The sequence below is a fragment of the Bubalus kerabau genome, chromosome 7 (assembly GCF_029407905.1).
Source record: "Bubalus kerabau isolate K-KA32 ecotype Philippines breed swamp buffalo chromosome 7, PCC_UOA_SB_1v2, whole genome shotgun sequence".
In the NCBI taxonomy this organism is placed as follows: domain Eukaryota; kingdom Metazoa; phylum Chordata; class Mammalia; order Artiodactyla; family Bovidae; genus Bubalus; species Bubalus kerabau.
In genome coordinates this window covers 87635710-87662410 of record NC_073630.1, presented here as the reverse complement: position 1 = coordinate 87662410, position 26701 = coordinate 87635710, and the positions used below count along the sequence as shown (strand labels likewise).

The 26701-nt window shown below is 39.5% G+C and overlaps 1 protein-coding gene across 1 annotated transcript in view; it reads left to right on the top strand.

Annotated features, from left to right (window-relative positions):
* Positions 1–4695: 4695 nt before the first annotated feature.
* UBA6 (ubiquitin like modifier activating enzyme 6) overlaps positions 4696–26701 on the top strand; it is an 88678-nt gene continuing 66672 nt past the window's right edge. Inside the window, exons 1-2 of the mRNA XM_055588697.1 lie at positions 4696–4861; positions 9727–9789. Coding sequence (XP_055444672.1) covers positions 4791–4861; positions 9727–9789 — 134 coding nt within the window. The 5' untranslated portion in view covers positions 4696–4790. The remainder of the gene's footprint in view (positions 4862–9726; positions 9790–26701) is intronic.

Here is a 26701-nt window from a genome sequence, read left to right as displayed (position 1 = left end):
TGATTTCCTTTAGGATTGACTGGTTTGATCTCATTGCAGTCCAAGGGACTCTCAAGAGTCTTTCCCAGAACCTCAATTCGAAAGCATCAGTTCTTCAGTGCTCAGTCTTCTGAGCAACATCACATATCCATACAAAAGCTACTAGAAAAAACCATAGCTTTGGCTATAGAGACCAGCTAGAGGTGCTGGTTGTCATACTAAAGACTAGAAAACAAGCCATCCATGGGAAGGGAGATGATCTGAATATTATTTCAGTCAAGACAAAGAGGTGAAATTCAGTAGTTTGTGTCTATGTTGAATAGTGACTGTGGATGAATTTGGATCTCTGGAATAGGGCGCTGAACAGCCTCCCTCATAAAAGGGTTGAAGTGTCTCTACCGCGAATTAGGGCATATTCTAATGCATTTACAGCATATTGCCTAGAAAGCCACAAAATACAAAGTCCCACTTAGGGATTTTCAGATTTGTTATCTGTTTTCCACCAATATTAGAAGAAGGTTAAACTTAGGAGCATGATTTATTATATTTTATCTCTAGTCACTGAAAAAGCTGGTTTAAAACTCAACATCAGAAAATTAAGATTATGGCATTCGGTCCCATCACTTCATGGCAAATAGACAGGGAATCAATATAAACAGTGACAGACTTTATTCTGGGGGGCTCCAAAAACACTACAGATGGTGACTGCAGCCATAAAATTAAAAGACGTTTGCTCCTTGGAAGAAAAGCTATGATCAACCCAGACAGCATATTAAAAAGCAGACATTACTTTGCCAACAAAGTCAAAGCTATAGTTTTTCCAGTAGTCATGTAAGGATGTGAGAAGTGGACTATAAAGAAAGCTGAGCACTGAAGAATTGATGCTTTTGAACCGTGGCATTGGAGAAGACTTTCGAGAGTCCCTTGGACTGTAAGGAGATCCAATCAGACAATCCTTAAGGAAATCAGTCCTGAATATCCATTGGAAGGACTGATGCTGAAGCTGAAACTCCAATACTTTGGCCACCTGATGGGAAGAGCTGACTCACTGGAAAAGACCCTGATGCTGGAAAAGACTGAAGGCAGGAGGAGAAGGGGACGACAGAGGATGAGATGGTTGGAGGGCATCACCGACTTGATGGACGAGTTTGAGTAAGCTCCTGGAGTTGATGTTGGACAGGGAAGCCTAGCGTGCTGCAGTCTGTGGGGTTGCAAAGAGTCAGACGTGACTGAGCAACTGAACTGATCTCTAGTCACTGATGCATAAGTCGATAAATGAAATAATAAAGTGTCTTGGAAAATTTTATTTCAATTGTTAATCTACAGTGATTTGTCTTTGTACTGTTGTATGGGCAATTAAAAAAATATTTCAGGAAAATGTTATATGCATATATTTCAATCCATAGACCACTTAAGAGGATAATTATTCACATTTTGGAAAGGCTTATTTCCTTCACAAAAGAATTCCCTCGAGTTCTTTCAAATGGCCAGCTTGAAGACAGTTCAAATGTTACTGCACCAGCTTTGAACAGTGAAGTCTGCTCCAAAACTCAGGAGGTTGGCTGCTTTCCAACCATGGTCAGGAAGGCCTGACCTCAGGACTCAGTACTTCCTAGTCTTTATGACAGTCACGAAACAGATGTTCCAATTTGGGGCAAATGGGTATAATATATTAGAGAAATACACAACAAGGGATGAAACTAGTCATGGCTCTGTATCTACAATGACATGAATTTATCCAAAACATTTAAGCTCTTCAGCTTTTTGAGTCATGCTCTGTAAAGCAATGGCGTTGTATATTTAGGTGACTGCTCAATATCATTTCTGAGCTAATAGTCAATAATTTAGGAGTATGAAGTGGACTGCTACTGCTGCTACTGCTAAGTTGGTTCAATCATGTCCGACTCTATGCGACCCCAGAGAAGGCAGCCCACCAGGGTCCCCTGTCCCTGGGATTCTACAGGCAAGAACACTGGAGTGGGTTGCCATTTCCTTCTCCAATGCATGAAAGTGAAAAGTGAAAGTGAAGTCGCTCAGTCGTGTCAGACTCCTAACGACCCAATGTTACCAGGCTCCTCTGTCCATGGGATTTTCCAGGCAAGAGTACTGGAGTAGGTTGCCATTGCCTTCTCCGATGAAGTGGAAAATACATGTAAATAGCCTCTATATAATTATAAACACAATATAGATGTTATTATCTTTATAATTTATGATATAAACTATTTCAGAAATCCAACTTGCACATAAAATTTCAAGAAGATATTCATTAAAATGTACACTTACATGATGATCAAGACAGGGCAATTCTAAATGTATTGTATCCTGGATTGGACGCATACCAAAAAGAGGACATCAGTGAAAAACTGGTGGAATCCAAATAAAGTATGTAGCTAGTTAATAGTATTGTACCAATATTAATTTCTCAGCCTTGACAAATGGACCACAGTTATGTAAGACGTTATCATTAGAAGAAACTGAGTGAAGCATATACAGAAATTGTTTTACCTTTGCAAATTTTCTGTAAATCTAAAATTATCCCAAATAAAGATTTTAAAACAAAGCTATTGTACTATGTCCTGTTCAGTTCAGTTCAGTTGCTCAGTCGGGTCCGACTCTTTGCGACCCCATGAATCGCAACACACCAGGTCTCCCTGTCCATCACCAACTCCTGGAGTTTACTCAAACTCATGTCCATCGAGTCGGTGATGCCATCCAGCCATCTCATCCTCTGTCGTCCCCTTCTCCTCTTGCCCCCAATCCCTCCCAGCATCAGAGTCTTTTCCAATGAGTCAACTCTTCCCATGAGATGGCCAAAGTACTGGAGTTTCAGCTTTAGCATCATTCCTTCCAAAGAAATCCCAGGGCTGATCTCCTTCAGAATGGACTGGTTGGATCTCCTTGCAGTCCAAGGGACTCTCAAGAGTCTTCTCCAACACCACAGTTCAAAAGCGTCAATTCTCTGGCGCTCAGCTTTCTTCACAGTCCAACTCTCACATCCATACATGACCACTGGAAAAACCATAGCCTTGACTAAGACGGACCTTTGTTGGCAAAGTAATGTCTCTGCTTTTGAATATGCTATCTAGGTTGGTCATAACTTTCTTTCCAAGGAGTAAGCATCTTTTAATTTCATGGTTACAATCACCATCTGCAGTATTTTGGAGCCCCCCAAAATAAAGTCTGACACTGTTTCCACTGTTTTCCCATCTATTTCCGATGAAGTGATGGGACCAGATGCCATGATCTTAGTTTTCTGAATGTTGAGCTTTAAGCCAACTTTCTCACTCTCCTCTTTCACTTTCATCAAGAGGCTTTTTAGTATTCAAACATACAAACATACATAATACCTATAAACACATGTGCAACGCAGGTACAACTGAAACGACGGAAATTATAGAAATCAGCCACCATACTTTTCAGCACTACACTAAAGCAAGAAAGGAGCTTTCTAGTGATAGAAGAGTTTTCCTGAAACCTGAGAGGAAAGAAACATGAGCCTGAACTAAGAAAAGTAAACATCTGCTTTGCCATTCATCAGGCATAAAGACAGATAAAGCCAGCTGTAAAGTTAACAGAAAATACTATTTCTCCCAAGAATATGCTATAAAGCATCACCAAAAGAATCCACTTCGAGTAACTGCTACTTTTTTTACTCACAAAGAACTCTTTTCTCTAAAATCATAGATTGTCAAACAAAAAAAAAACTTGCTCTTTGAAATCTTTCATTAAAATTGAAGTATCCCATTCTTGGCTAGATGACCTAAGTTATGTGAAACAGCCTGTATTTCCAGAACTTCAGAAAAGGAGTTTGTGGACATATCCCCCGTTTACTTTCACTCTGGAGCTTCAAAAAAAAAAAAAAAAAAAATTAGTTGAGAGGTTCTTAGACGTATATTTTGGTACTTAATCTGGCAAGTCACTTACATTGTAAATTTGTCCCTCACTCACAAACTAAAGGCCACCTGGATGACATATGCCATTCATCGTTCAAGAAAATCACATGATTCTACCAAATTTGTGACAGTGCTTGACATGTAATACACGTCCAAAATTAGATGTTATACGTATAACGTCTTAAAATGGAATTCCAGACTGGAAATCCGGAGCTACTTATTACTAGCTTTTCGGTTTTTTCTATTTTTAATAAAATGAAGTGTTTCTTCTTGCCGTAAAACTCTTAAGGATTTTGCTATGGAATTCCATTACTTCGCTGGCCATTGAAATCCTGTGCTTGGCTTGCAATGAGTTTTGGTTCAGCTTAAATCCGCCAGAACCAAGTCGCTACAGTGCCACTTCAGGCTTCCTTGATGGGTCAGACGGTAAGACTCTGACACACACACACACACACACACACACACACACACACACTCCCCGTTCAGACGGTAAGACTCTGGCACACACACACACACACACACACACACACTCCCCGTTCAGACGGTAAGACTCTCACACACACACACACACACACACTCCCCGTTCAGACGGTAAGACTCTCACTCACACACACACACACACACACACACACACACACACACACACTCCCCGTTCCCACCGCCACCCCGCCCCCCAACACAGACAGACAGACACACACCAACCTCGAGGCGCGCTTCAACTACCTGCGGCAAATCCCTCCCCCGGACCACACCCAAACCGGAAGCCAGGTTGCCCCTAGGGTTGACGGGAAGGCGCCGCCTGGCTACTGGCTTCTCAGGCCGGCCCCCTCCTGTGACGTCATTGCCCGCCCCTTGACCTCGCGTCCCGCCCTCTTCCCTGCCTCCCAGTGGCCCGCTGAGGCTGCGTCTCTGGAGGCGATGGAGGGATCCCAGCCGGTGGCCGCACGTCCGGGGGGAGAGGCATCTTGCTCCTCCTGGAGAACCAGCCGGTGAGAGAACGAATGTGGGCGCGAAGTGAGGCGTGGCGGGCAGAACCCGGGGTCCGACTTTCTGCATCTCCCACTCGGACGGTCAGGGAGCGCGCTAGAGGCCGCGGGGCAGGGCGGAGCCGGCCTTGGGCGGCGAGGGTAGCGCGCGGGGTAGGTGTGGCGGCGTGGGCTCCGGCCTCTGCGACTCCCGGCTTTGCTGAGGAGGAAATCCACTCGTTGCCCCTTTCATCGCTTTCTCAGTTCTGGTTGGGGTCTGCCATCCTTCTTTCTTACAGTCACCGGACCTAGGAGGGAGGGAGGGGCGGGCTTTCGGTGCGAGCTTCCCTACCCCGGTGCCGGACACCTTCCTTCCTTCCTTTCGATAAAGTGAAAGCCGAGCTCCGTGGTGCACGATCCTCCGCTGAGATTCTCCTTTGAAAACTGTTACCAGAGGGAACTCGGTAATAGTGCATCAGTAGTAGTCAGAATACCCTGAGGCCTGTTGATTGCCCTTTAAAACAAGAGAGGAAAAAGAAAGAAAAACGCAGGGAAGGAAACCACGAGCTACCCATTCTTATTTCGCAGTTGGTGTTCCTGCAGAAATAGAGGGGAAACGTTTGTGTAGTTCCTATTTGTCATTTCATAATTAATAAAGCGGATAGTTTCGTTCTGCCCACTACCAGAATATGATGTGTCGAAGACAGAAGTGGTGGATATTTGATTTTGAGCTAATATGAATATTCACAAGCCTATAGCTTTTTCACCAGCCTTAGACCGAAAGGATGCTTTGATACCATATTGCCTGCCATTGCCAGCACTGCCAGACTTACGTGGGGGATATTATGTAATACAAATAAAACCTCCTCTTATTTAAAGCATTTTCGTTTGCCATTTAAGACCTTATCAGAAGAATGATATTTGAAAGATTCCAGTAAGGCAGCACTTTCTGAAAAGTGGGTGTCAGTCATAATCATTGAGAGACAGAACTAGTTAGAATGTAGCTCTTCTCATTTTTACTTAAGAGCTTTACCATCTTAGACTGTTGCTCACCAAGCAAGGAAGACAGCTAGAGAAAGTGTACTAACAGTAAGAAAGTTGTAAGAAGACTTTTTCTTGAGTTTTGTATTTTGTTGGAGTGCCAGGGAATATTGTGTATGTGTTTTTATTAGTTAGCTGGAAGGTGATATCACAATGATAAGATAAATAATAACATTTTTGATCATATGTTTTCAAATTCTTTGCCTATATATCAATATACCAGGCCTAGAAAATTGGATCTTGAAACTGAATTTTGTGTTATCATGTTGTTTTTAGAATCCTGAAACTGATATATAGAGATTCCCAAAACCTAGAATGAATTACACTTTTGCCAAGATGGTATTGATTTTAGCTCAGGCTCAAATTGTCCTGGTGGTTCTCTCTGCCCATGAACCATCTGTGTTTCCCAATTATCATTTTTCTTTCTGTGCCACACTGTGAAAAAATTGAAATGAGCTGCAGTAATTGATATATCACTCTGTATCTTGTCACACCAGTATGTTTCAGTTCAGTTCAGTTGCTCAGTCATGTTCAACTCTTTGCGACCCCATGGACTGCAGCATGCCAGGCTTTCCTATCCATCACCAGCTCCTGGAGCTTGCTCAAACTAATGTCCATTGAGTCGGTGATGCCATCCAACCATCTCATCCTCTGTTGTCCCCTTTTACTCCTGCCTTCAATCTTTCCCAGCATCAGGGTCTTTTCTAATGAGTTGGCTCTTCACATCAGGTGGCCAAAGTATTGGAGCTTTAGCTTCAGCATCAGTCCTTCCAATGAATATTCAGGGTTGATTTCCTTTGGATTGACTGGTTTGATCTCTTTGCAATCCAAGAGACTCCCCAAGAGACTTTTCCAACATCACAGTTTTTTAATTTTTAAAATTCATTTAACAGATTTTTTTTAGTGCTTTCTTCATGCCTTCTGTGAGAGGGTGAGAGGGGTGTGTGTGTGTGTGTGTGTGTTCAGTTGTCTCTAACTGAACCCATGGACTGTAGCCTGCCAGTCCGTGGAAATGTCGAGGCAAGAATACTGTAGTGGGTTGCCATTTCCTACTCCAAGAGATCTTCCAGACCCAGGGATGGAACCTGTGTCTCCTTAATTGGCAGGTGGATACTTTACCACTGAGCCACCTTGGAAACCCCTGCTGTGAGAGGTAGTAGACAATATAGTGTGGTTGTAGGAAGCTAGACTGATTAGTTTCAGGGCTTGCCATTTACCTGCCCCGGGACCTTGGGCAGGTTATTTAGGTTAATCTCTGTCAATCTCAGGTTTTTTTCCTCTGTTCAATGGATATAGTAATAGTGTCTATCTCCTAAAGTTGTTGAAAGGGTTAACTGAGTTCAGTTCAGTTCAGTCGCTCAGTCGTGTCCGACTCTGCGACCCCATGAATCGCAGCACACCAGGCCTCCCTGTCCATCACCATCTCCCGGAGTTCACTCAAACTTAAGTCCATCGAGTCGGTGATGCCATCCAGCTATCTCATCCTCTGTCGTCCCCTTCTCCTCCTGCCCCCAATCCCTCCCAGCATCAGAGTCTTTTCCAATGAGTCAACTCTTCACATGAGGTGGCCAAAGTACTGGAGTTTCAGCTTTAGCATCATTCCTTCCAAAGAACACCCAAGGCTGATCTCCTTTAGAATGGACTGGTTGGATCTTGCAGTCCAAGGGACTCTCAAGAGTCTTCTCCAACACCACAGTTCAAAAGCATCAATTCTTCAGTGCTCAGCTTTCTTCATAGTCCAACTCTCACATCCATACATGACCACTGGAAAAACCATAGCCTTGACTGGATGGACCTTTGTTGGCAAAGTAATGTCTCTGCTTTTGAATATGCTGTCTAGGTTGGTCATAACTTTTCTTCCAAGGAGTAAGCGTCTTTTGATTTCAAGGCTACCGTCACCATCTGCAGTGATTTTGGAGCCCCCCAAAATAAAGTCTGACACTGTTTCCACTGTTTCCCCATCTATTTCCGATGAAGTGATGGGACCAGATGCCATGATCTTCGTTTTCTGAATGTTGAGCTTAAAGCCAACTTTTTCACTCTCCCCTTTCACTTTCATCAAGAGGCTTTTTAGTTCCTCTTCACTTTTCTGCCATAAGGGTGGTGTCCTCTGCATATCTGAGGTTATTGATATTTCTCCTGGCAATCTTGATTCCAGCTTGTGCTTCTTCCAGCCCAGCGTTTCTCATGATGTACTCTGCGTATAAGTTAAATAAGCAGGGTGACAATATACAGCCTTGACGTACTCCTTTTCCTATTTGGAACCAGTCTGTTGTTCCATGTCCAGTTCTAACTGTTGCTTCCTGACCTGCATACAGGTTTCTCAAGAGGCAGGTCAGGTGGTCTGGTATTCCCATCTCTTTCAGAATTTTCCACAGTTTGTGATCCACACAGTCAAAGGCTTTGGCATAGTCAATAAAGCAGAAGTAGATGTTTTCTAGAACTCTCTTGCTTTTTCGATGATCCAGCAGATGTTAGCAATTTGATCTCTGGTTCCTCTGCCTTTTCCAAAACCAGCTTGAACATCAGGAAGTTCACGGTCCACATATTGCTGAAGCCTGGCTTGGAGAATTTTGAGCATTACTTTACTAGCATGTGAGATGAGTACAATTGTGCGGTAGTTTGAAGTAAACACTTAAAACTGTGTGACACAATGTTTGTTCTTGTTATTAAATGCCAGGTACTGTTTTAGAGATTTGAAATATGGTAGTAAATTCCTAATGGAGCACACATTCTATAGGGGAAGGCAGATGATAAATAGTTAAGGATATGTGATTTGAAAAAAATACAGCAGTGAGCCGCCTGAGCAGAACGAGACCATTTAGTTGATTGTGTTACCAAACTTGGGTCCACTCACTGAATGTGCAGCAAAGCCAATCTACTGACACCAGGTTGTAGTGAAGAAAGTACAGTTTATTGCAGGATTTAGCAAAGAAAACCAGCAGCTCATGCTCCAAAGACAAAAACTCCCCCATTGGCTTTCAGGGAAGGGTTTTTAAAGACAGTCTGAGGGAGAGGGTCATAGGGTATGTGATCCATGCTCAGTTCTCTGATTGCTTGATGGTGCGATAACAGGGTAATGTTTTTGGAACCTTGGTCATCACCCTTCTGGTTTCAACTAATCTGAGGTCTACCTGCTGCTGGTCAGTTAACTTCTTCCGCTTGGTAGGGATGTTAGCATCTGCAAGACAGCTAAAGTCCTTGACTTTGTCTTATGGCTAAACTATTACTATTTTGTCTTGTTTGACTGCTGGAATGGGTAGCTGTTCCCTTCTCCAGGGTGTCTTCCCAACCAGGGATCAAACCCAGGTCTCCCTCATTGCCGGAGGATTCTTTACCATCTGAGCCACTGGAGAAGCCCAAGAATACTGGAGTGGGTAGCCTGTCCCTTCCCCAGGGGATGTTCCTGACCCAGGAATCAAGCTGGGGTCTCCTGCATTGCAGGTAGATTCTTTATCAGCTGAGCTACCAGGGAAGCCCTAGATATCATAATTATATGTTAAATTCTGGGTATGTATATTATAGAAGGTTTATGGGCCACTCAGTATTGCTAAAATATAAATCCATCAGAATATATATTATAGCAATGATATTTATAGCAATTACAGCAATGATAAAGTAACACCTGAGTATAAAACAACTATGGGCTCTAATTTACACACAGAGCAAGCAGTGAATGAATTTAATTTTGACCTACTTTTACAATTGAAATAAACTGGTAAATAATAAAATATATGTCTGGTTTTTAAAATCTCTTTTAGTACCTGGTGAATCTGATTTCATGTATTTTACATTACAAAATATGAATATTAAATAGCTATACTTGCTCTTATGTTTTCTTTTTTCAGTGCAAATACAAATTTCTCCATCATGCCAACAGAATCTGTGGAGATTGATGATGCATTATACAGGTAAGAACCTTATGGAAGCAAATGTTTTTCCCAATAGTTCTTCTCCCGTAATGGAGTATAGATAGTCTGTTTGAAGACACCATTAGGCCTTTGCAGAATTTTGTAAAATGTATTTTAAGAGTTCTGCTCAAGTAAAAATTACAGTTTCTTTCTTTTACTATAGTCTGAAAGCTTGGATATTTAAATCTTGGTTGCTTTAGGTTTAATTGGTGTGACTAAGAATGATTTTGCTATCCACTACCAAATATGCCTCTTATTTCTAGACAGGAGTACATATTTAATTTCCTGATATTGCAGGAGTGAGTCTCATGAAAGACAGTTCATTTCATTTTGGTTAGTGATACAGCAGCATCTAGAGAATATGTTTACTTCAGTGTTAGCTCATTAACAACAATCCATGTTTGCACTGCATAGACAGTGGAGAAGTGATTGAAGAGCTGTGGTTTGAATGGAATTTAGTGGGACTTTTTTTTACCATATTTTTTTCGTGAAATCAGGATACTTTTTTCAAAATTAAAGAGAACTTAAAAACACATAAGGCTTCCCTGGTGGCTCAGACGGTTAAGCGTCTGCCTGTAATGTGGGAGACCTGGGTTCGATCCCTGAGTCAGGAAGATCCCCTGAAGAAGGAAATGGCAACCTACTCCAGTACTCTTGCCTGGAAAATTCCATGGATGGTGGAGCCTGGTAGGCTACAGTCCATGGTGTTGCAAAGAGTTGGAAACGACATGACTGAGCAACTTCACTTCACTTGAAAACACAGAAATTGCTGTCATTTCTAGTAAATTTCTTAAATACTTTGAGATGTTTGCATGGAAGATAGTATAATCACCATTTAAAAGTTTTTAGATTTTTCTCTATATGTAATCATGAAAAAAAAGATTTTATGTAGGTAGAATTTGGAACAATAGGCTTTTTATGTATTTTGGATTTATTTTTATATTATTTTATGTGGGATGCAGAGTCAGTTTTGAGCAGCTTAGGAGGAGCTGATATGTTGATTTCAAGTCCTATTTTGTCCTATACCCTTGGAAGAAAAAGACTAACTTGATTTTGCTTATGTGAAAACTGTTTTACCATATGATCTCTTAGCTATAATTATATTGGGTTGGCCAAAAGGTTCGTTCTTTTTTTTTTGTAAGGAGGCTCTAGTAGTGCTTAGTTGTCTTTTAGTTCATTCAAAACAGTTTTATTAGGTGGTATTATGACAGCTGTCGTGTCAGTGTGTGTTTTGAAAAAACTTATTAAAATTGGTAGATTTTTATATGGTCATTTCAGTATTATTGAAGATGGAAGAAAGAAAGCATTTTTGGTGTATTATGCTGTATTAGTTCAAGAAAGGTAAAAATGCAACTGAAATGCAAAAAAAAAAAAGATTTGGTACAGTGTATGCAGAAGGTGCTGTGACTAATTGAACATGTCAGAAGTGATTTGCGAAGCTTCGTGCTGGAGATTTCTTGTTGGATGATGTTCCACAGTCTGGTAGACCAGATGAAGTTGAAAGCAGTCAAATCAAGACATTAATTGAGAACAGTCAACATTCTATCACACAGGAGATAGGTGACATACTCAAAATATCCAAATCAAGTGTTAAAAATCATTTGTACCAGCTTGGTTATGTTAATTGCATTGATGTTTGCATTCCACATAAGTTAAGGGGGGAAAAAACCTTCTTAATTACATTTCTGCATGCAAATCTGTAATGAAAACTTTCTATTTTTAAAACAAATTGTGATGAGTGGCGAAAAGTAGATACTGTACAGTAATGTGGAATGAAAGAGATTATGGGGCAAGCAAAATGAACTACCACCAACCACACCAAAGGCCATTCTTCATCCAGAGAAGGTGATGTTGTGTATGTGATAGTGTTGGAAAGTGAAAGTGCTAGTCACTCAGTTGTGTCTGATTCTGTGACCCCATGGACTGTAGCCCACCAGGCTCCTCTGTCCATGGGATTTCCCAGGGATTTCCCAGGCAAGAATACTGGAGTGTGTAGCCATGCCCTTCTCCAGGGGATCTTCCCAACACAGGGATCGAACCTGGGTCTCCTGCATTGCGGGCAGATTCTTCACTGTCTGAGCCACCAGGGAAGCCCTGGGGTTAGAAGGGAGTCCTCTATTATAAGGTCCTTTTGGAAAATGAAACAGCTCCAACAAGTACTGTTCCCTGGAGACTGTAAAAGGCACCTGGAACAGTTCTTTGCTCAAAAAGATAAAAAGTTTTGGGAACACAGAATTATGAAGTTGCCTGAAAAATGGCAGAAGGTAGTGGAACAAAATGGTGAATACATTGTTCAGTAAAGTTCCTCAGTCTTTACATGAAAATGAAAAGTATACCTTTTATTTTTACTTAAAAATAGAAGGAACCTTTTGCCCAATCCAATATATATATTTAAGTAGAAAATATTTTTAGGGCATTTTCAATACCTACTTTAACAAAGTGTCTTGCTAAATATATTTCACTTTTTTATTTTTACTCAATCTTAAATCACCTCATAGTTTCTGATCAACTAAACCTGCAATTATTCTCAGAATCTAAAGGTTTTTGGGGGGCGGGAGGAGCACTTCTGACAGCATTCTGAGCCACATCTCTCTTTAGTTTTGCATCTTTATTACCAGTGCATTGTCAGGTAAGTTAGGCAGACTTGGCCAGTTCTATAGATTTGCCCATTTCTTTTTCTCCAAAGATATGCCTAAGCCTGCTAATCCAGTGATTTATCTAAAAATAATGAATGAGTCCCAATTTAGTACTCAAGCCTTGGTTTTCTAACTTTGCTTTTACCAAAAGATGATCCATTGGAGGTATCTATATATGTGTTATTCACTCAGTCATTTCCGACTCTCTGATACCATGGACTGTAGCCTGCCAGGCTCCTCTGTCCATGTTCTCCAGGCAGGAACACTGGATTGAGTTGCCATTCCCTTCTTCAGGGTATCTTCCTGACCCAGGGCCAGGTCTTCCACATTGCAGGCAGATTCTTTACCATCCCACACCAGGTGACACCATTGGAGGAAATTAAAACTAATTCAGATAATGATAAAATTATTACTTTGTTGTACTTTGCTGTCTCTCTCTCTCTTTTTTTCTTAATGTTTCTTGTATATAGGTTCCTATGTAGAGGTCACTATATGAAGAAGGGGTGAATGAATATAAGAGCAGCATCAGGGCATTCTTAGGTTCTGGATTAGTACTATCATAGTAGTATCAATACTGTGCATATTCTAGTGGAATACTAGAGGAAGTTCTTCTGGCTTTTGAGATAACAGTTTTCTTGAATTTGCTTGTATTCCTAGATTTCTCAGACTTCTCTTAGTCTGCTCTTGCTTTTATGTAAAGCCAGGTTCCAACTTTAGGATTTTTATCTCAGTTTATTCTTTGGTTCATGTCCATTTCCACGATTTTAGCTATTTCTCTAAGCTAGTGATGAGGCAATGGCACCCCACTCCAGTACTCTTGCCTGGAAAATCCCATAGACGGAGGAGCCTGGTAGGCTGTAGTCCATGGGGTTGCTAAGAGTCGGACGCGACTGGGCGACTTCACTTTCACTTTTCACTTTCCTGCATTGGAGAAGGAGATGGCAACCCACTCCAGTGTTCTTGCCTGAAGAATCCTAGGGACGGGGGAGCCTGGTGGGCTGCTGTCTATGGGATCGCAGAGAGTCAGACACGACTGAAGTGACTTAGCAGCAGCAGCTTAGCAGCAGTGATGCTTAAGTCTCTTTCTTCAGCTTTCTTCTTCCAAGCTCAGTACCTTCTTTTTAAAATGCATACAAGATGGTTTAAATGTAAACCAGGCAGATGTTCAGCAGATAGCTTGTTTTAAAAAAAAAAAAAATTGACATATAGTTGATTTACAGTGTTGTGTTAGAATATCTACTTTTTGAGAAACACTTTGTAGAGAGAAGTGAATAAGGTCTTTGACTTTAGAAGAGAATGTTCACGTCCAATCCTGACATTTATATGAACCAAAACTAGTTGTTTAATCTTTCTACTTCTCATACTTCTCATGTGTAAATGAGACGAATAATACCTCTTAAGAATAATATCTTAGCCTTAAGGATTTCATGAAAAAACTATTAATATAATTTTCAGCGTGAAGTATCTCAGCACCACTGGAACGCTTTTCCTTCTCTCTTCCCATTCCCAAGCTTAATTAAATGGTGTGCCAGACCTATTCAGTAACCTAAGCTAGAAACCTTGGTGTCATCCTAGATCTTTCCTTATTTATCATCTTCCAAATTCAATTCTTTAAATCCTTTCAGTTCCTTTTAAGCAACTCTTAATTCCATTTTTTTTTTTTTTTCATTTTCTCTCCCTGCTTTGGAATTTCTCAATTGAACTATTGTAATTTTCTCATATGTGATCTCTTTAGAACTATTCTTGTTTATAAACCATCTTTCATAAATTGTTCAAAGTTGTATTTTTGGCACTTACCTCACAGTCCATGGCCTCTCAGTTTAAAATCCTTAAATGATTCTCTGTAATCTACACTGATGAAGCTAAATAGTATGCTGCTGCAGCTAAGTCGCTTCAGTCGTGTCCGACTCTGTGCGACCCCACAGACGGCAGCCCACCAGGCTCCCCCGTCTCTGGGATTCTCCAGGCAAGAACACTGGAGTGGGTTGCCATTTCCTTCTCCAATGCCTGAAAGTGAAAAGTGAAAGTAAAGTCGCTCAGTCGTGTCCAACTCTTACCAACCTCATGGACTGCAGCCTACCAGGCCCCTCCATCCATGGGATTTACCAGGCAAGAGTACTGGAATGGGGTGCCATTTCCTTCTCCAGCCAAATAGTATAATATACATTTAAGCCCTCTTTGGATATAGTGTAGCAGTGGCAAGAGTTTGAACTTTGGTGTTAGATCTGAATTTGAATCATTCTCCATTGTTTGTGAGTGTATGATATTAGGTTACTTAACCTTTTAAGTGGAGAAGGCAATGGCACCCCACTCCAGTACTCTTGCCTGGAAAATCCCATGGATGGAGGAGCCTGGTAGGCTTCAGTCCGTGGGGTCGCTAGGAGTCCAACACAACTGAGCGACTTCACTTTCACTTTTCGCTTTCATGCATTGGAGAAGGAAATGGCAACCCACTCCAGTGTTCTTGCCTGGAGAATCCCAGGGACGGGGGAGCCTGGTGGGCTGCCGTCTGTGGGGTCGCACAGAGTTGGACACGACTGAAGCAACTTAGCAGCAGCAGCAGCAGCCTTTTAAGTGTCATCGTTTCTTTCATTTATTAATTTTTTTTCATCCACTCACTTATTCAACATATTTAATGAGAAAATGTGCACAATTGAAAATTCATCATGAAGAATGGTACCTATGAGTTCAATAACTTCTAATATGCCATGAGTTATGGTCCTGTCTTTCTTTTTAGCTTCCATGTCACTTCTCACCCCTTTACCCTTTGACATCCTATTGTTTATCTTTGCCAAAATTGATATTAATATTGTCAAGATCTAGGATTTGATTTTGCCCCACTTACAAGCTAAAAGCTAGCCTATTATTTAGCGGATGCTAACAGAAAATGTGGAACATCTGGGTCAGAGACAAAGTGTTTTGCTCCTAATGATACAGCAAAGAGCATGGGCATCATCCTAATATTGGTTCTCCTTACTCCTAAATCCCACTTCATATCTCAGAGTTAAATACAACCCTGAGAAAAGGCCAAGTAAAGAGCAGTCAGACATTGCCTTCTAGGCATATCTAGAGAGCCATCTTGGAGTTGAAAGACCCATGAAAGAGTATCTCCCATCATAAATACATATTTTCCCACAGTTTCACTGAGATATAAATTAATATAAAGTAGATCAAGCATATTTAAAGTGTACAAATTGATATGTTTTGACATGTGTATATACTCATGAAATCATCTCCACAATTTAGATAATATCAATCATAACTAAACATTTTCTGTGCGCCCCTTGGTAATTTCTACCTTTCTTCTCACTCCAGCTGTCATTTTCCCCAGGCAACCACTCATCTGCTTTTTGTACTGTAGAATAGTTTTAATTTTCTAGAATTTTGTATAAATGGAATCATACAGTATGTACAACACCTTTGGGAAGTTTGGCTTCTTTGACTCAGTGTAATGAGTTTGAGATTCATATATGATTTTGTATCAGTAATTTGTTCCTTTTTATTGCTGAGTTTTCTATTTTATGGCTATACTACAGTTTATTGGCTTCCCTGTAATTTTTGCAGTTGTACAAATATAGGCTTGCAATATTTGTAATTGTACAAATATAGGCTTCACTGGTAGCTCAGCTGGTAAAATATCCGCCTGCAATGTGGGAGACCTGGGTTCGATCCCTGGGTTGGGAACATCCCCTGGAGAAGGGAATGGCTACCCACTCTAGTATTCTGGCTTGGAGAATTCCATGGACTTCCAGTCCATGGGGTCACAAAGAGTCAGACTCAGCAACTTTCACTTTCACAATTTATTTAATCACTTAATAATTGTTGATGGGCTTTTGGGTTGTTTCCAGGTTTTGGCTATTACAAATAAGGCTGTCATGAGAATTTATATACAATTTTGGGAATACTGATGTTTTAACTATTGAACTTTAGGAACCTTTAATATGGTATGTCTGTCAATATTGCTGTACTCTATTTAATAAGGTTATACAGTTGTTTCGGACACAACTCAGAGTGAACAATAGCTGTCAGTTAGATTAGTAAGATTGTAAGATAAGAAGTTAATATGCAAAAATCAATTGTTCTCCAATTTAAGAGTAATGAGTAACTGGAAACTGAAACTTAAAAATTACTATTTACAATAATATAAAAAATACAAAAATTTGACAAAAGTTTAATGGCACCCCACTCCAGTACTCTTGCCTGGAAAATCCCATGGACGGAGGAGCATGGAAGGCTGCAGTCCATGGGGTCGCTGAGGGTCGGACACAACTGAGCGACTTCACTTTCACTTCACTTTCATGCATTGGAGAAGGAAATGGCAACCCACTCCAGTGTTCTTGCCTGGAGAATCCCAGGGATGGGGGAGCCTGGTGGGCTGCCATCTATGGGGTCGCACAGAGTCGGACACGACTGAAGTGACTTAGCAGCATGCAAGATCTTTACACTGGTAACTATATAACATTACTAAAGAGAGTACAGCAATATTGACAGACATACCATATTAAAGTTGTGTCCGACTCATTTTGAACCCATGGACTGTAGCACAGCAGGCACCCTTGTCCTTCACTCTCCCAGAGTTTGCTCAAATTCATATCCATTGAGTCAGTGATGATATGTCTCATCCTCTACCATCCCCTTCTCCTTTTGCCTTCAATCATTCCCAGCATCAGGGTCTTTTCCAAGGAGTCAGTTCTTTGCATCAGGTGGCCAAGTATTGGAGCTTCAGCAACAGCCCTTCCAATGAATATTCAGGGTTGATTTCCTTTAAGATTGGCTACTTTAATCTCGTTGCAGTCCAAGGGACTCTCAAGAGTCTTCTCCAGCATAATTCTAAAACATCACTTCTTCAGTGTTCAGCCTTCTTTATGGTCCAGCTCTCACATCCATACATGACTATTGGAAAAACCATAGCTTTGAATCTGTGCATCTTTCTCTTATTAGTTCTAGTAAAATTTTTTGTAAATTCCATTGAATTTTCTAGTCAGTTGTGTTGTTTGTAAATAAGACATTTTCCGTCCTCCTTTTCAGTCTGAGTGCCTTTTGTTTCTTTGTCTTTATTACTGTGGCTAGAACCTCCAATACAGGGTAGAGTTGAAGAGGTAAAGACAGGCAACCTCTCTTCCTTTCTGACGATCTTTGATGGAAAACATTCATCTCTCCATAGCAGAGTGTAATGTTAGCTATAGGTTTTTCATTGTTACCCTTTATTAGGTTCAGGAAGTGCCCTTCTGTCACTAGTTTGCTTAGAGTTTTGTTGTTTTTTTAAATCAGAAATGGGGTATTATAATTGTCAAATACTTTTTCTGTATTCATGAAAGTGATTATATGGCTTTTCCACTGTAGTCTTTTAATGTTATGAATCACAGTGATGTCTAATTTTAGAGTATTATACCATCCTTGCATTCTGTTTCTGGAATTAAACTCACATGATGTATTGTTACAGAAATTCTATTAAGAATTTTTGCGTCTATGTTGCATGAGGGATATTGGTTGGAGTAATTTTTAAACTGAATGATTTTGCCTGGTTTTGGTGTCAAGAGTGACGCTGACCTCACAGAATAAGCTCAGAATTATTTTTTCTTCAGATTCTAGAAAGCTTGTGTAGAGTCAGTATTATTTTTTCTCATATTTTTGGTGGAATTCATAGGGAAGCTGTTTTTGGAGTTTTCTTTGTGGGAAAGTTTTAAACTATTAATACATATTAAATAGCTAATAGTTACTGGGATATTCAGATGATATGTTTCTTCTTGAGTGAGCTTTAATAGTTTGGGTCTTTCAAAGTGTATGTTCATTTGTCTCATTGGTTGAATTTAGTGGCATGAAGTTGTTTGTAATATTCTCTGAATATCCTTTTTTAGTATCTGTAGAATCTGAACAATAGTCCCTGCTCATTCCTGATAATGGTAATTGTCAGGATAATTATCAGATAATGGTAAGAGAAGATAATTCTGTCTTCTTTTTTTTTCCTGATCATTCTGACTAGAGGTTTGTCAATTTTATTTTCTTCTCAAAGAACCAGCAATTAAATTGATTTTTTAAATATTTTTTATTTTTTTTTCAGTAATTTCTGTGCTTTAAAGGGTTTTTTCCCCCTTATTTTTAGTTTAATTTGATCTTTTTTTTATTTCTTTTTTTTTTCTATTTTTTTTTAAATTTTATTTTATTTTTAAACTTTACAATATTGTATTGGTTTTGCCAAATATCGAAAGGAATCCGCCACAGGTATACATATGTTCCCCATCCTGAACCCTCCTCCCTCCTCCCTCCCCATACCATCCCTCTGGGTCATCCCAGTGCACCAGCCCCAAGCATCCAGTATTATGCATCAAACCTGAACTGGCGACTCATTCCATATATGATATTATACGTATTTCAATGCCATTCTCCCAAATCATTCCACCCTCTCCCTCTCCCACAGAGTCCAAAAGACTGTTCTATACATCAGTGTCTCTTTTGCTGCCCCGTATACAGGTTTATTGTTACCATCTTTCTAAATTCCATATATATGCGTTAGTATACTGTATTGGTGTTTTTCTTTCTGGCTTACTTCAGTCTGTATAATAGGCTCCAGTTTCATCCACCTCATTAGAACTGATTCAAATGTATTCTTTTTAATGGCTGAGTAATACTCCATTATGTATATGTACCACAGCTTTCTTAGCCATTCATCTGCTGATGAACATCTAGGTTGCTTCCATGTCCTGGCTATTATAAACAGTGCTGCAATGAACACTGGGGTACATGTGTCTCTTTCCCTTCTGGTTTCCTCAGTGTGTATGCCCAGCAGTGGGATTGCTGGATCATAAGGCAGTTCTATTTCCAGTTTTTTAAGGAATCTCCACACTGTTCTCCATAGTGGCTGTACTAGTTTGCATTCCCACCAACAGTGTAAGAGGGTTCCCTTTTCTCCACAGCCTCTCCAGCATTTATTGCTTGAGACTTTTGGATCGCAGCCATTCTGACTGGCGTGAAATGGTACCTCATGATCTTTTTCTTATTTCTTAAAGTAGAAGTTGAGATCATTGATTTTTGAGACCTTAAGTGTCTTACTTAGTTTCCAGATATTAAGGAATTTTTTTTCAGAGATCTTTCTGTTGTTGATCTCTAATCATTCCAGTGTTATCAGGAAACATACTTTGTGTGACTTAAATTTTTTAAAGTTTTTTTAGTGGAGAATATGGTCTATCTTGGTCAATGTTCTGTGTACATTTGGAAAGAATATGTATTCTCTGATTTACTGGATTGTCCTATCAATGTCAATTAGATCAAATTGATTAATAGTGTTGTTCAGCTGTTCTGAAACATTACTGATTTTCTGTCTATTCTTTATACCAATTGTTAAGAGATGGATATTGTCCATAATTTCCTATTTGTGTATTTCATACTTCAGTTCTACCAGTTTTTGGGTCACATAGTTTGTTGCTGTGTTATTAGTGCATAAACATTTAGAATTGTTATGTCTTCTTGATGTATTGACCCTTTTATCATTATGAAGTGCCTCTTTATCCTGGTAGTTTTGTTTGCTCTGAAATCTGTTTGTCTGATATTAAAATAGTCTGCTTTTCCCTCGATTATTGGTATCATGATATCTTTTTGCACCCTTTTACTTTCCTTTTTTGGTTATTTAAGTGGGCCTCCTTGTAGATAGAATATAGTTGGGTTTTTCTCTTTATTCAGCATGACACTCTTTTAGAGGCATGGTTGCACCATGTATGTTTAACATGTGACATGCGAGATCTTAGTTCCCCAACTTTCCCCCCAGCAGAAATGCAGAGTCTTAATCACTGGACCACCAAGGAAGTTCTATTGATACTATTTCTGCTATTTGTTTTCTAATTGCCTAATTTGTCTGTTACTGGTATACCTTTTCTCTCTCTCTTTTTGTTGAATAATTGAGCATTTAAGTTATATTTTATCTTCTTTACTGACGTGTTGCAGTTGTAACATCTTGTCCCTCAGTATCCATGGGGTATCCATTCCAGGAGCCTCCATGTGTACCAAAATATATGAATGCTCAAGCCTTTTGCATCAAGTGGTATGATATAATGAATACAGTTGGCTGTCCATGTCCTCGGGCTTCCCTGTGGCTCAGCTGGTAAAGAGGTCGCCTGCAGTGTGGGAGACCTGGGTTCGATCCCTGGGTTGGGAAGATCCCCTGGAGAAGGGAAAGGCTATCCACTCCAGTATTCTGGCCTGGAGAATTCCATGGACTGTATAGTCCATGGGGTCACAGACTCAGACACAGCTGAGCGACTTTGACTAACATCCATGTCTTTGGGGCTGAGTATATATTTTTTGGAAAAAAAAAAAAAATCCACATATAAGTGGACCCACACAGTTCAAACCTATGTTTGAGAGTCAGCTGTACTTTCTTTTGCTTTGTTTAGTGATTCAGTTCAGTCTCTCAGGTGTGCCCGACTCTGCGACCCCGTGGACTACAGCATGCCAGGCTTCCCTGTCCATCACCAACTCCCGGAACCTAATCAAACTCATGTGCATCGAGTCAGTGATGCCATCCATCCATCTCATCCTCTGTCGTCTGCTTCTCCTCCTGCCTTCAGTCTTTCCCAGTATCAGGGTCTTTTCCAGTGAGTCAGTTCTTCGCATCAGGTGGCCAAAGTATTGGAGTTTTAGCTTCAGCATCAGTCCTTCCAATGATTATTCAGAATTGATTTTCTTCAGGATTCACTGGTTTGATCTCCTTGCAGTCCAAGGGACTCTCAAGAATCTTCTCCAACGCCTCAGTTCAAAAGCATCAATTCTTCGGTGCTTTAAAGGATGAGATGGCTGGCTGGCATCACCAACTAGATGGACATGAGTTTGCGTAAACTCCGGGAGTTGGTCATGGACAGGGAGGCCTAGTGTGCTGCGATTCATGGGGTCGCAAAGACTTGGACATGACTGAGCGACTGAACTGAACTGAACTAGCTTTCTGTATAGTCCAGTTCTCACATCCATACATGACTACTGCAAAATCATGGCTTTGACTAGATGGAAAGTAATTACTTTATGGTTTATAGTATAAATCTCTACAGTGTGTATTCAGATCTAACATCACGTTCTGTATGGTATAAGAAAGTTACACCAGTGTTCTTCTGTTTCTCTTTTTCCAGGATTTGAGTTATCATTGTCTTAAAATTTTACTTTTACATAATGCTATAAACTCACATTTGGAGAAGGAGATGGCAACCACTCCAGTGTTCTTGCCTGGAGAATCCCAGGCACGGGGGAGCCTGGCGGGCTGCCATCTCTGGGGTCGCACAGAGTCGGACACGACTGAAGCAACTTAGCAGCAGCAGTGTAGACTCATAATACATTATTGTTTTTGGCTTAACCAGTCAATTATCTTTAAAAGATATTTTAAAAATAAAGGAAACAGTGTTTTGTCGTTTCTGGTGTTCTCTATTCCTTTGTGTAAATTAAGATTTCCATCTAATATCATTTTCTTCTGCCTGAGGATTTACTTTGACATTTCTTATAGTGAAAGTCTGCCAGCAATGAATTCTTTCAGTTGTTATATGTCTGATGACGTCTTTACTTCCTTTTTTTGAAACTGAGTATAGAAATTTAGGTTGACAGTGTCTTCCTTTCAATATTTTAAAAATGTGCCATTGTCATCCAGTTTGTACTGCTTCCTGGGAGAAAATCAGTTGTCATTCTTACCTTTCCTCTGTAAATTGCATGATCTGTTTTCTCTGATTATTTTTAATATTTTCTCTTCATCCCTGGTTTTAAACAATTACGATATCCCTTAGTGTAGTTTTCTCTTTACGTTTTGTTCTTTGTTTGCATCATGGTCTGTGAGTTTGTTGTGCTCCTAGAAAAATTTTAACTGCTTAGTTCTTCAAGAGACCTCAGTTTCACATAGACCAACTGAAGTTGTCCCACAGCTCACTTAAGCTTTTTTGGTTTTGGAGGGTTTTTATCCTCCAGTTTTGTTTTGTTTCATTTATGTTTTTCATTTTTTAAAGTCTGTTGCTGTGTCTTCAGGTTCACTTCTGCAGTGTTGAATCTGTTGTTAATTCCACTCAAAGTGTTTTTCATCTTACATTTTATAGTTTTCATCTCTGGAAGTTTTGCTGCTTCTTGAGCATATGAATTATATTTTTGACTGTTTTAGTCTTTGTCCACACATTCAATCATATGTCATTTCTAAGTCTCTTCTATTGATTTTTCTATCTAGAGTTGTATTTCCTGCTTTTTTAGCATATCTAGTAATTTTTTTTTTTTGCATATGTAGTTTTTTTTTTTAGTATATGTTAGACATTATGAATTTTACCTTTTTGGGTGCTGAATTATCTTGAATTCCTTTAAATATTCTTGAGCTTTTTCAAGGACACAGTTAAATTACTTGAAAACAAGTTTATTTTTTTCAAGGCTTACTTTTAAGCTTTGCTAGGTAAGACCAGAGAAGACTCAATTTTGAGGCTACTTCCTCCCCAGTACTGATGTAATACTCTTTTCTATTTTATCCAGCGCTCTCTGTATTAAAAGGTTTTCCATTTGGCTGAAGAGGAACACAAACTGTCTTGGCCCTGTTTAAACAGTGATTGTTTCACTTGGACTTTTCATCTGATTCTTTCCCTAGCTTGAGGTTGTTTCCTCCCCTCAAGAGGTTGATTCCTCTTGGCTGAAGAATCGAGAACAGCCTGTCTGGCATTCTCTCTGTGCATGTGCTCACAAATTCTAGCCTTGAAGTCACACCCTGTTCTCTTCAGTTTGAGAAGACCACCAAGCTCTTTTTGAGTTTCCCTTCCTGCTCTACCTTTTGGAAACTCTGGGCAGTGGCTAGGGCAATCATAAAGCTCACCTCAATTGTTTTTCTTCTCTGAGATTATTGTCCTGAGTTGCCTATTGTCCAGTGTCTGAATTGTTTCATTTATGTTGTCCATTTTTCAGTTCTTTAAGGCAGGAAGAGGATAAATCTGTTCCCCCTTATTTAACTAAGGCCAGAAGTGGAAGTTTTATATATGTACCATGTATCTCTTATCTATCATTCTTTTTCATGCTTTTCTTTTTCCTAGCATAGAATGCTTTTCCTTCTTTGATTAATTTTTGACTCAAGTCTTCAGATTTCAACTTGGATGAACTTCATTTGTAAACTTGCCATGGCCTCCATTAATAGATACTCACTTCCTATTCTTTCAGGTTCCCTTAGCTTCTGGTGCTTCTGTATGTAGTACTTAATAGTGGATTATTTGATTATTCCTCTCTCCCAATAACGTCACAGGCATCCTGCTAGGTATTTTATTTATTTTATCTTATTTAATTTAATCCTCACATTACCTCATGATGATGTTGCTATTGTGATCCCCACACCGTGCCAGCACTGGGCTTGAAATAGATATTTTAATAAATCTATGAATGCCTGAAGGTAACTGAAGTACATCCAAAAGAAAGTGATTAGAGTGTTGATGGGGACTCAAAATGATGTCATGTTTGGAATTGTTTAAGGAACTGGAGATGTTTAGCCTGGAGAAAGAAGACTCTGGAACCTGAATACCATCTTCAAACGTTTGGAGGGCTATCACATTGAAGAGGGATTAGACAAGTTCCCTATGACCCCAGGAGGTAAAATTAGGATTAGTGGTGAAAACTACAGGGAGATATATTACCTTTGTAAAAGGGAGAATCTTTAATAAATAGGGTTCTCTAAAAGTCGAGTCGATAGCCTTGGAAATTTCTTTCTTTCCTGATACAGTTACTGATATATGCATGTCCGCTTAATACAGTCAGGTCTAGTATAACAATGGTGGGCTTGAAGTTACACTCTCAGCTCTTTAAATCCCACCTCATAGGATTTAAGTGTCAACTGCAAAGTACCTGACATTAACTAACATGGAGTAGGCACTTACTCAGTATACTTCCCCTTGGTAGCCAAACATTGAAAAGGCAGGTGATTTAGTTACCTGTTGAGAATTTGAGATTTTATGATTCTTTGAACAACCTTAGCTCATGTATTTTAATTGTTTTCCTTTGTCTGGATGTTCTGGGTCATTTGTAACCATGTTTATGTCTTTGCTATTCATTATTTGCCTAAGTAATCTTAAAAATAATTGATGAAGACAAGTGTGAAAAACATATTTTTTTAATGCAGTTCTTTGACTGTGAACACAAAAAAAGAATTCATGCCCTCTGCTTAGTAGAGCATAAAAGTGTTGTTCTTGTTGCCAGTTCATTTCTTTCATTAATTTAGCAGATAGGTTTTGTGTGTCTGTTATGTACCAAGCCCTGTTAGTCACTGGGGATACAGTAGCAAATAAGGCAGACTCTGTCTTAAGGAATCTACAATCTCCTAGGAAAAATAGGCAAATAAATAGTGAAAATACACTGTGATAATTGTTATAATAAATTGAATGTGTAGTGTTACGATGCACAGAAAGATGATCCAACACTGTCTTAAGAAACTTAGGGGCATCAGGGAAAGCATCATGGGGAAAGTAACATGCAATTTGAGACCTGAGGACAAGGAGTTATTCAGGCATAAAATATTGGGGAAGAGGAATATTCCAGAAAAGTGTCTTAGCACCCGAAGAGAGTATACCATGTTTGGAAAACTGAAAGCCTTTAGTACACCTGGAACATGGAGTGTGATGGTAGAGTGACAAAAAATGAGACTGGCGAGCTGAGCAGAGACTAGATTATGAACAGCTTTGTGATTAATGGAGTCTCGACTTTATCATAAGGGAAATACAAAACCAGCCAGAGTTTTTAAAGCAGGGAAATGATTTGACTGGATTTGTATTCAAAAATTGAAATTCATGCCATCTTTTTTAGTTGCAAGTTGATAGATAATACTTAAAACTGAAAAATCAAGAAATAAGTACAAACATGTTTATTGAGAAATATAGGGGTAAATATTAGAAGAAATAACTGAAAGAATTGAGGATGGCTGTTCTTAGGGCTTGGGAATTGGGTTATGGAAGAGTTAGGCCAGGAACTGATTTTTTTCCCTCCCTGTAAGACTTGTAGAATGATTTGCCTTTCTTAATCTACATTCGGTGTAGCATAGTGGTTAAGAATATGGATGCTAAGGCCAGACTGCCTGGGCTGAATCTTGCTTCCACTATTTATCAGTTGCTTAATTTCTCTGTGCTTAGGTTTTCCTCTCTGTAAAAATGAGAATAATAATAGAATTTTTGTAGTTTTGTGAGGTTTAATGAGTTAATACAAATAAAACTGGGGTGTGTAATAAACGCTGAGTGTTAGCTGTTATTCTCACATGTTAGCATGTTCAGGTACTGATACATAAGGAGAATAGACAAATTTGCAATCATAGTGGGCATTTTTTAAATGTTACTTTTAGTAATCAAGAAAACAGGCAAACAAAGTCTGAACAAATATAGAGTTCATCAACATGATTATTAAGATTACTCTAATGCACATGTAAGAAATGTTATATGTTAACAACTGTAGAGTACACATTCCTTTCAAGAATGGAATATTTGTAAAATTGACCAAAGAAATTCTCAAATATTAAAGTGTAAAATTATGTAGATTGTGATGTCTGTTCACAGTGCATTTAAGCTAGAAGTCAATACAAAAAATAATTGTAAAATTCCTCATAAAGTTAGAAATTTAAAAATACACTTCAGGTGAATCCATAAGTCAAAAAAAGAATCATAATAAAAATTAAGAATAATCATTTAAAGTACTATGGGTCAAAATTTGGTATGCTTTTTAAAATCATTTAAAGTTTTACATGTGTACTTTAGAAAAGAATATCTAAAAGCTAAAGGAGTTTTTATTTCAAGAAACTCAAGGAAAAAGAGAAGTAGAATTATTAGTATAGGAAACATTTCAAAAGCCAAGTGCACAGGCAGCAGCCAGGGGCTAGCCCCAAAAGCAGGGTAAAGATCAGGCCTACTGTGTTAACTTTTTTCAGCACATTCAGTTCAGTTCAGTCACTCAGTTGTGTTGCTCAGTTGTGACCGACTCTTTGTGACCCCATGGAATGCAGCACTCCAGGCTTCCCTGTCCATCACCAACTACCGGAGCTTACTCAAACGCATATACGTTGAGTCAGTGATGCTGTCCAACCATCAAATCCTCTGTCCTTCCCTTTGCCTCCTGCCTTCGATCTTTCCCAGAATCAGGGTCTTTTCAAATGAGTCAGTTCTTCACAGCATGTGGCCAGAGTATTGGAGTTTCAGCTTCAGCATCAGTCCTTCCAATGAATATTCAGGACTGATTTCCTTTAGGATGGACTGGTTGGATCTCCTTGCTATCCAAGAGACTTAAGAGTCTTCTCCAGCACCACAGTTCAAAAGCATCAG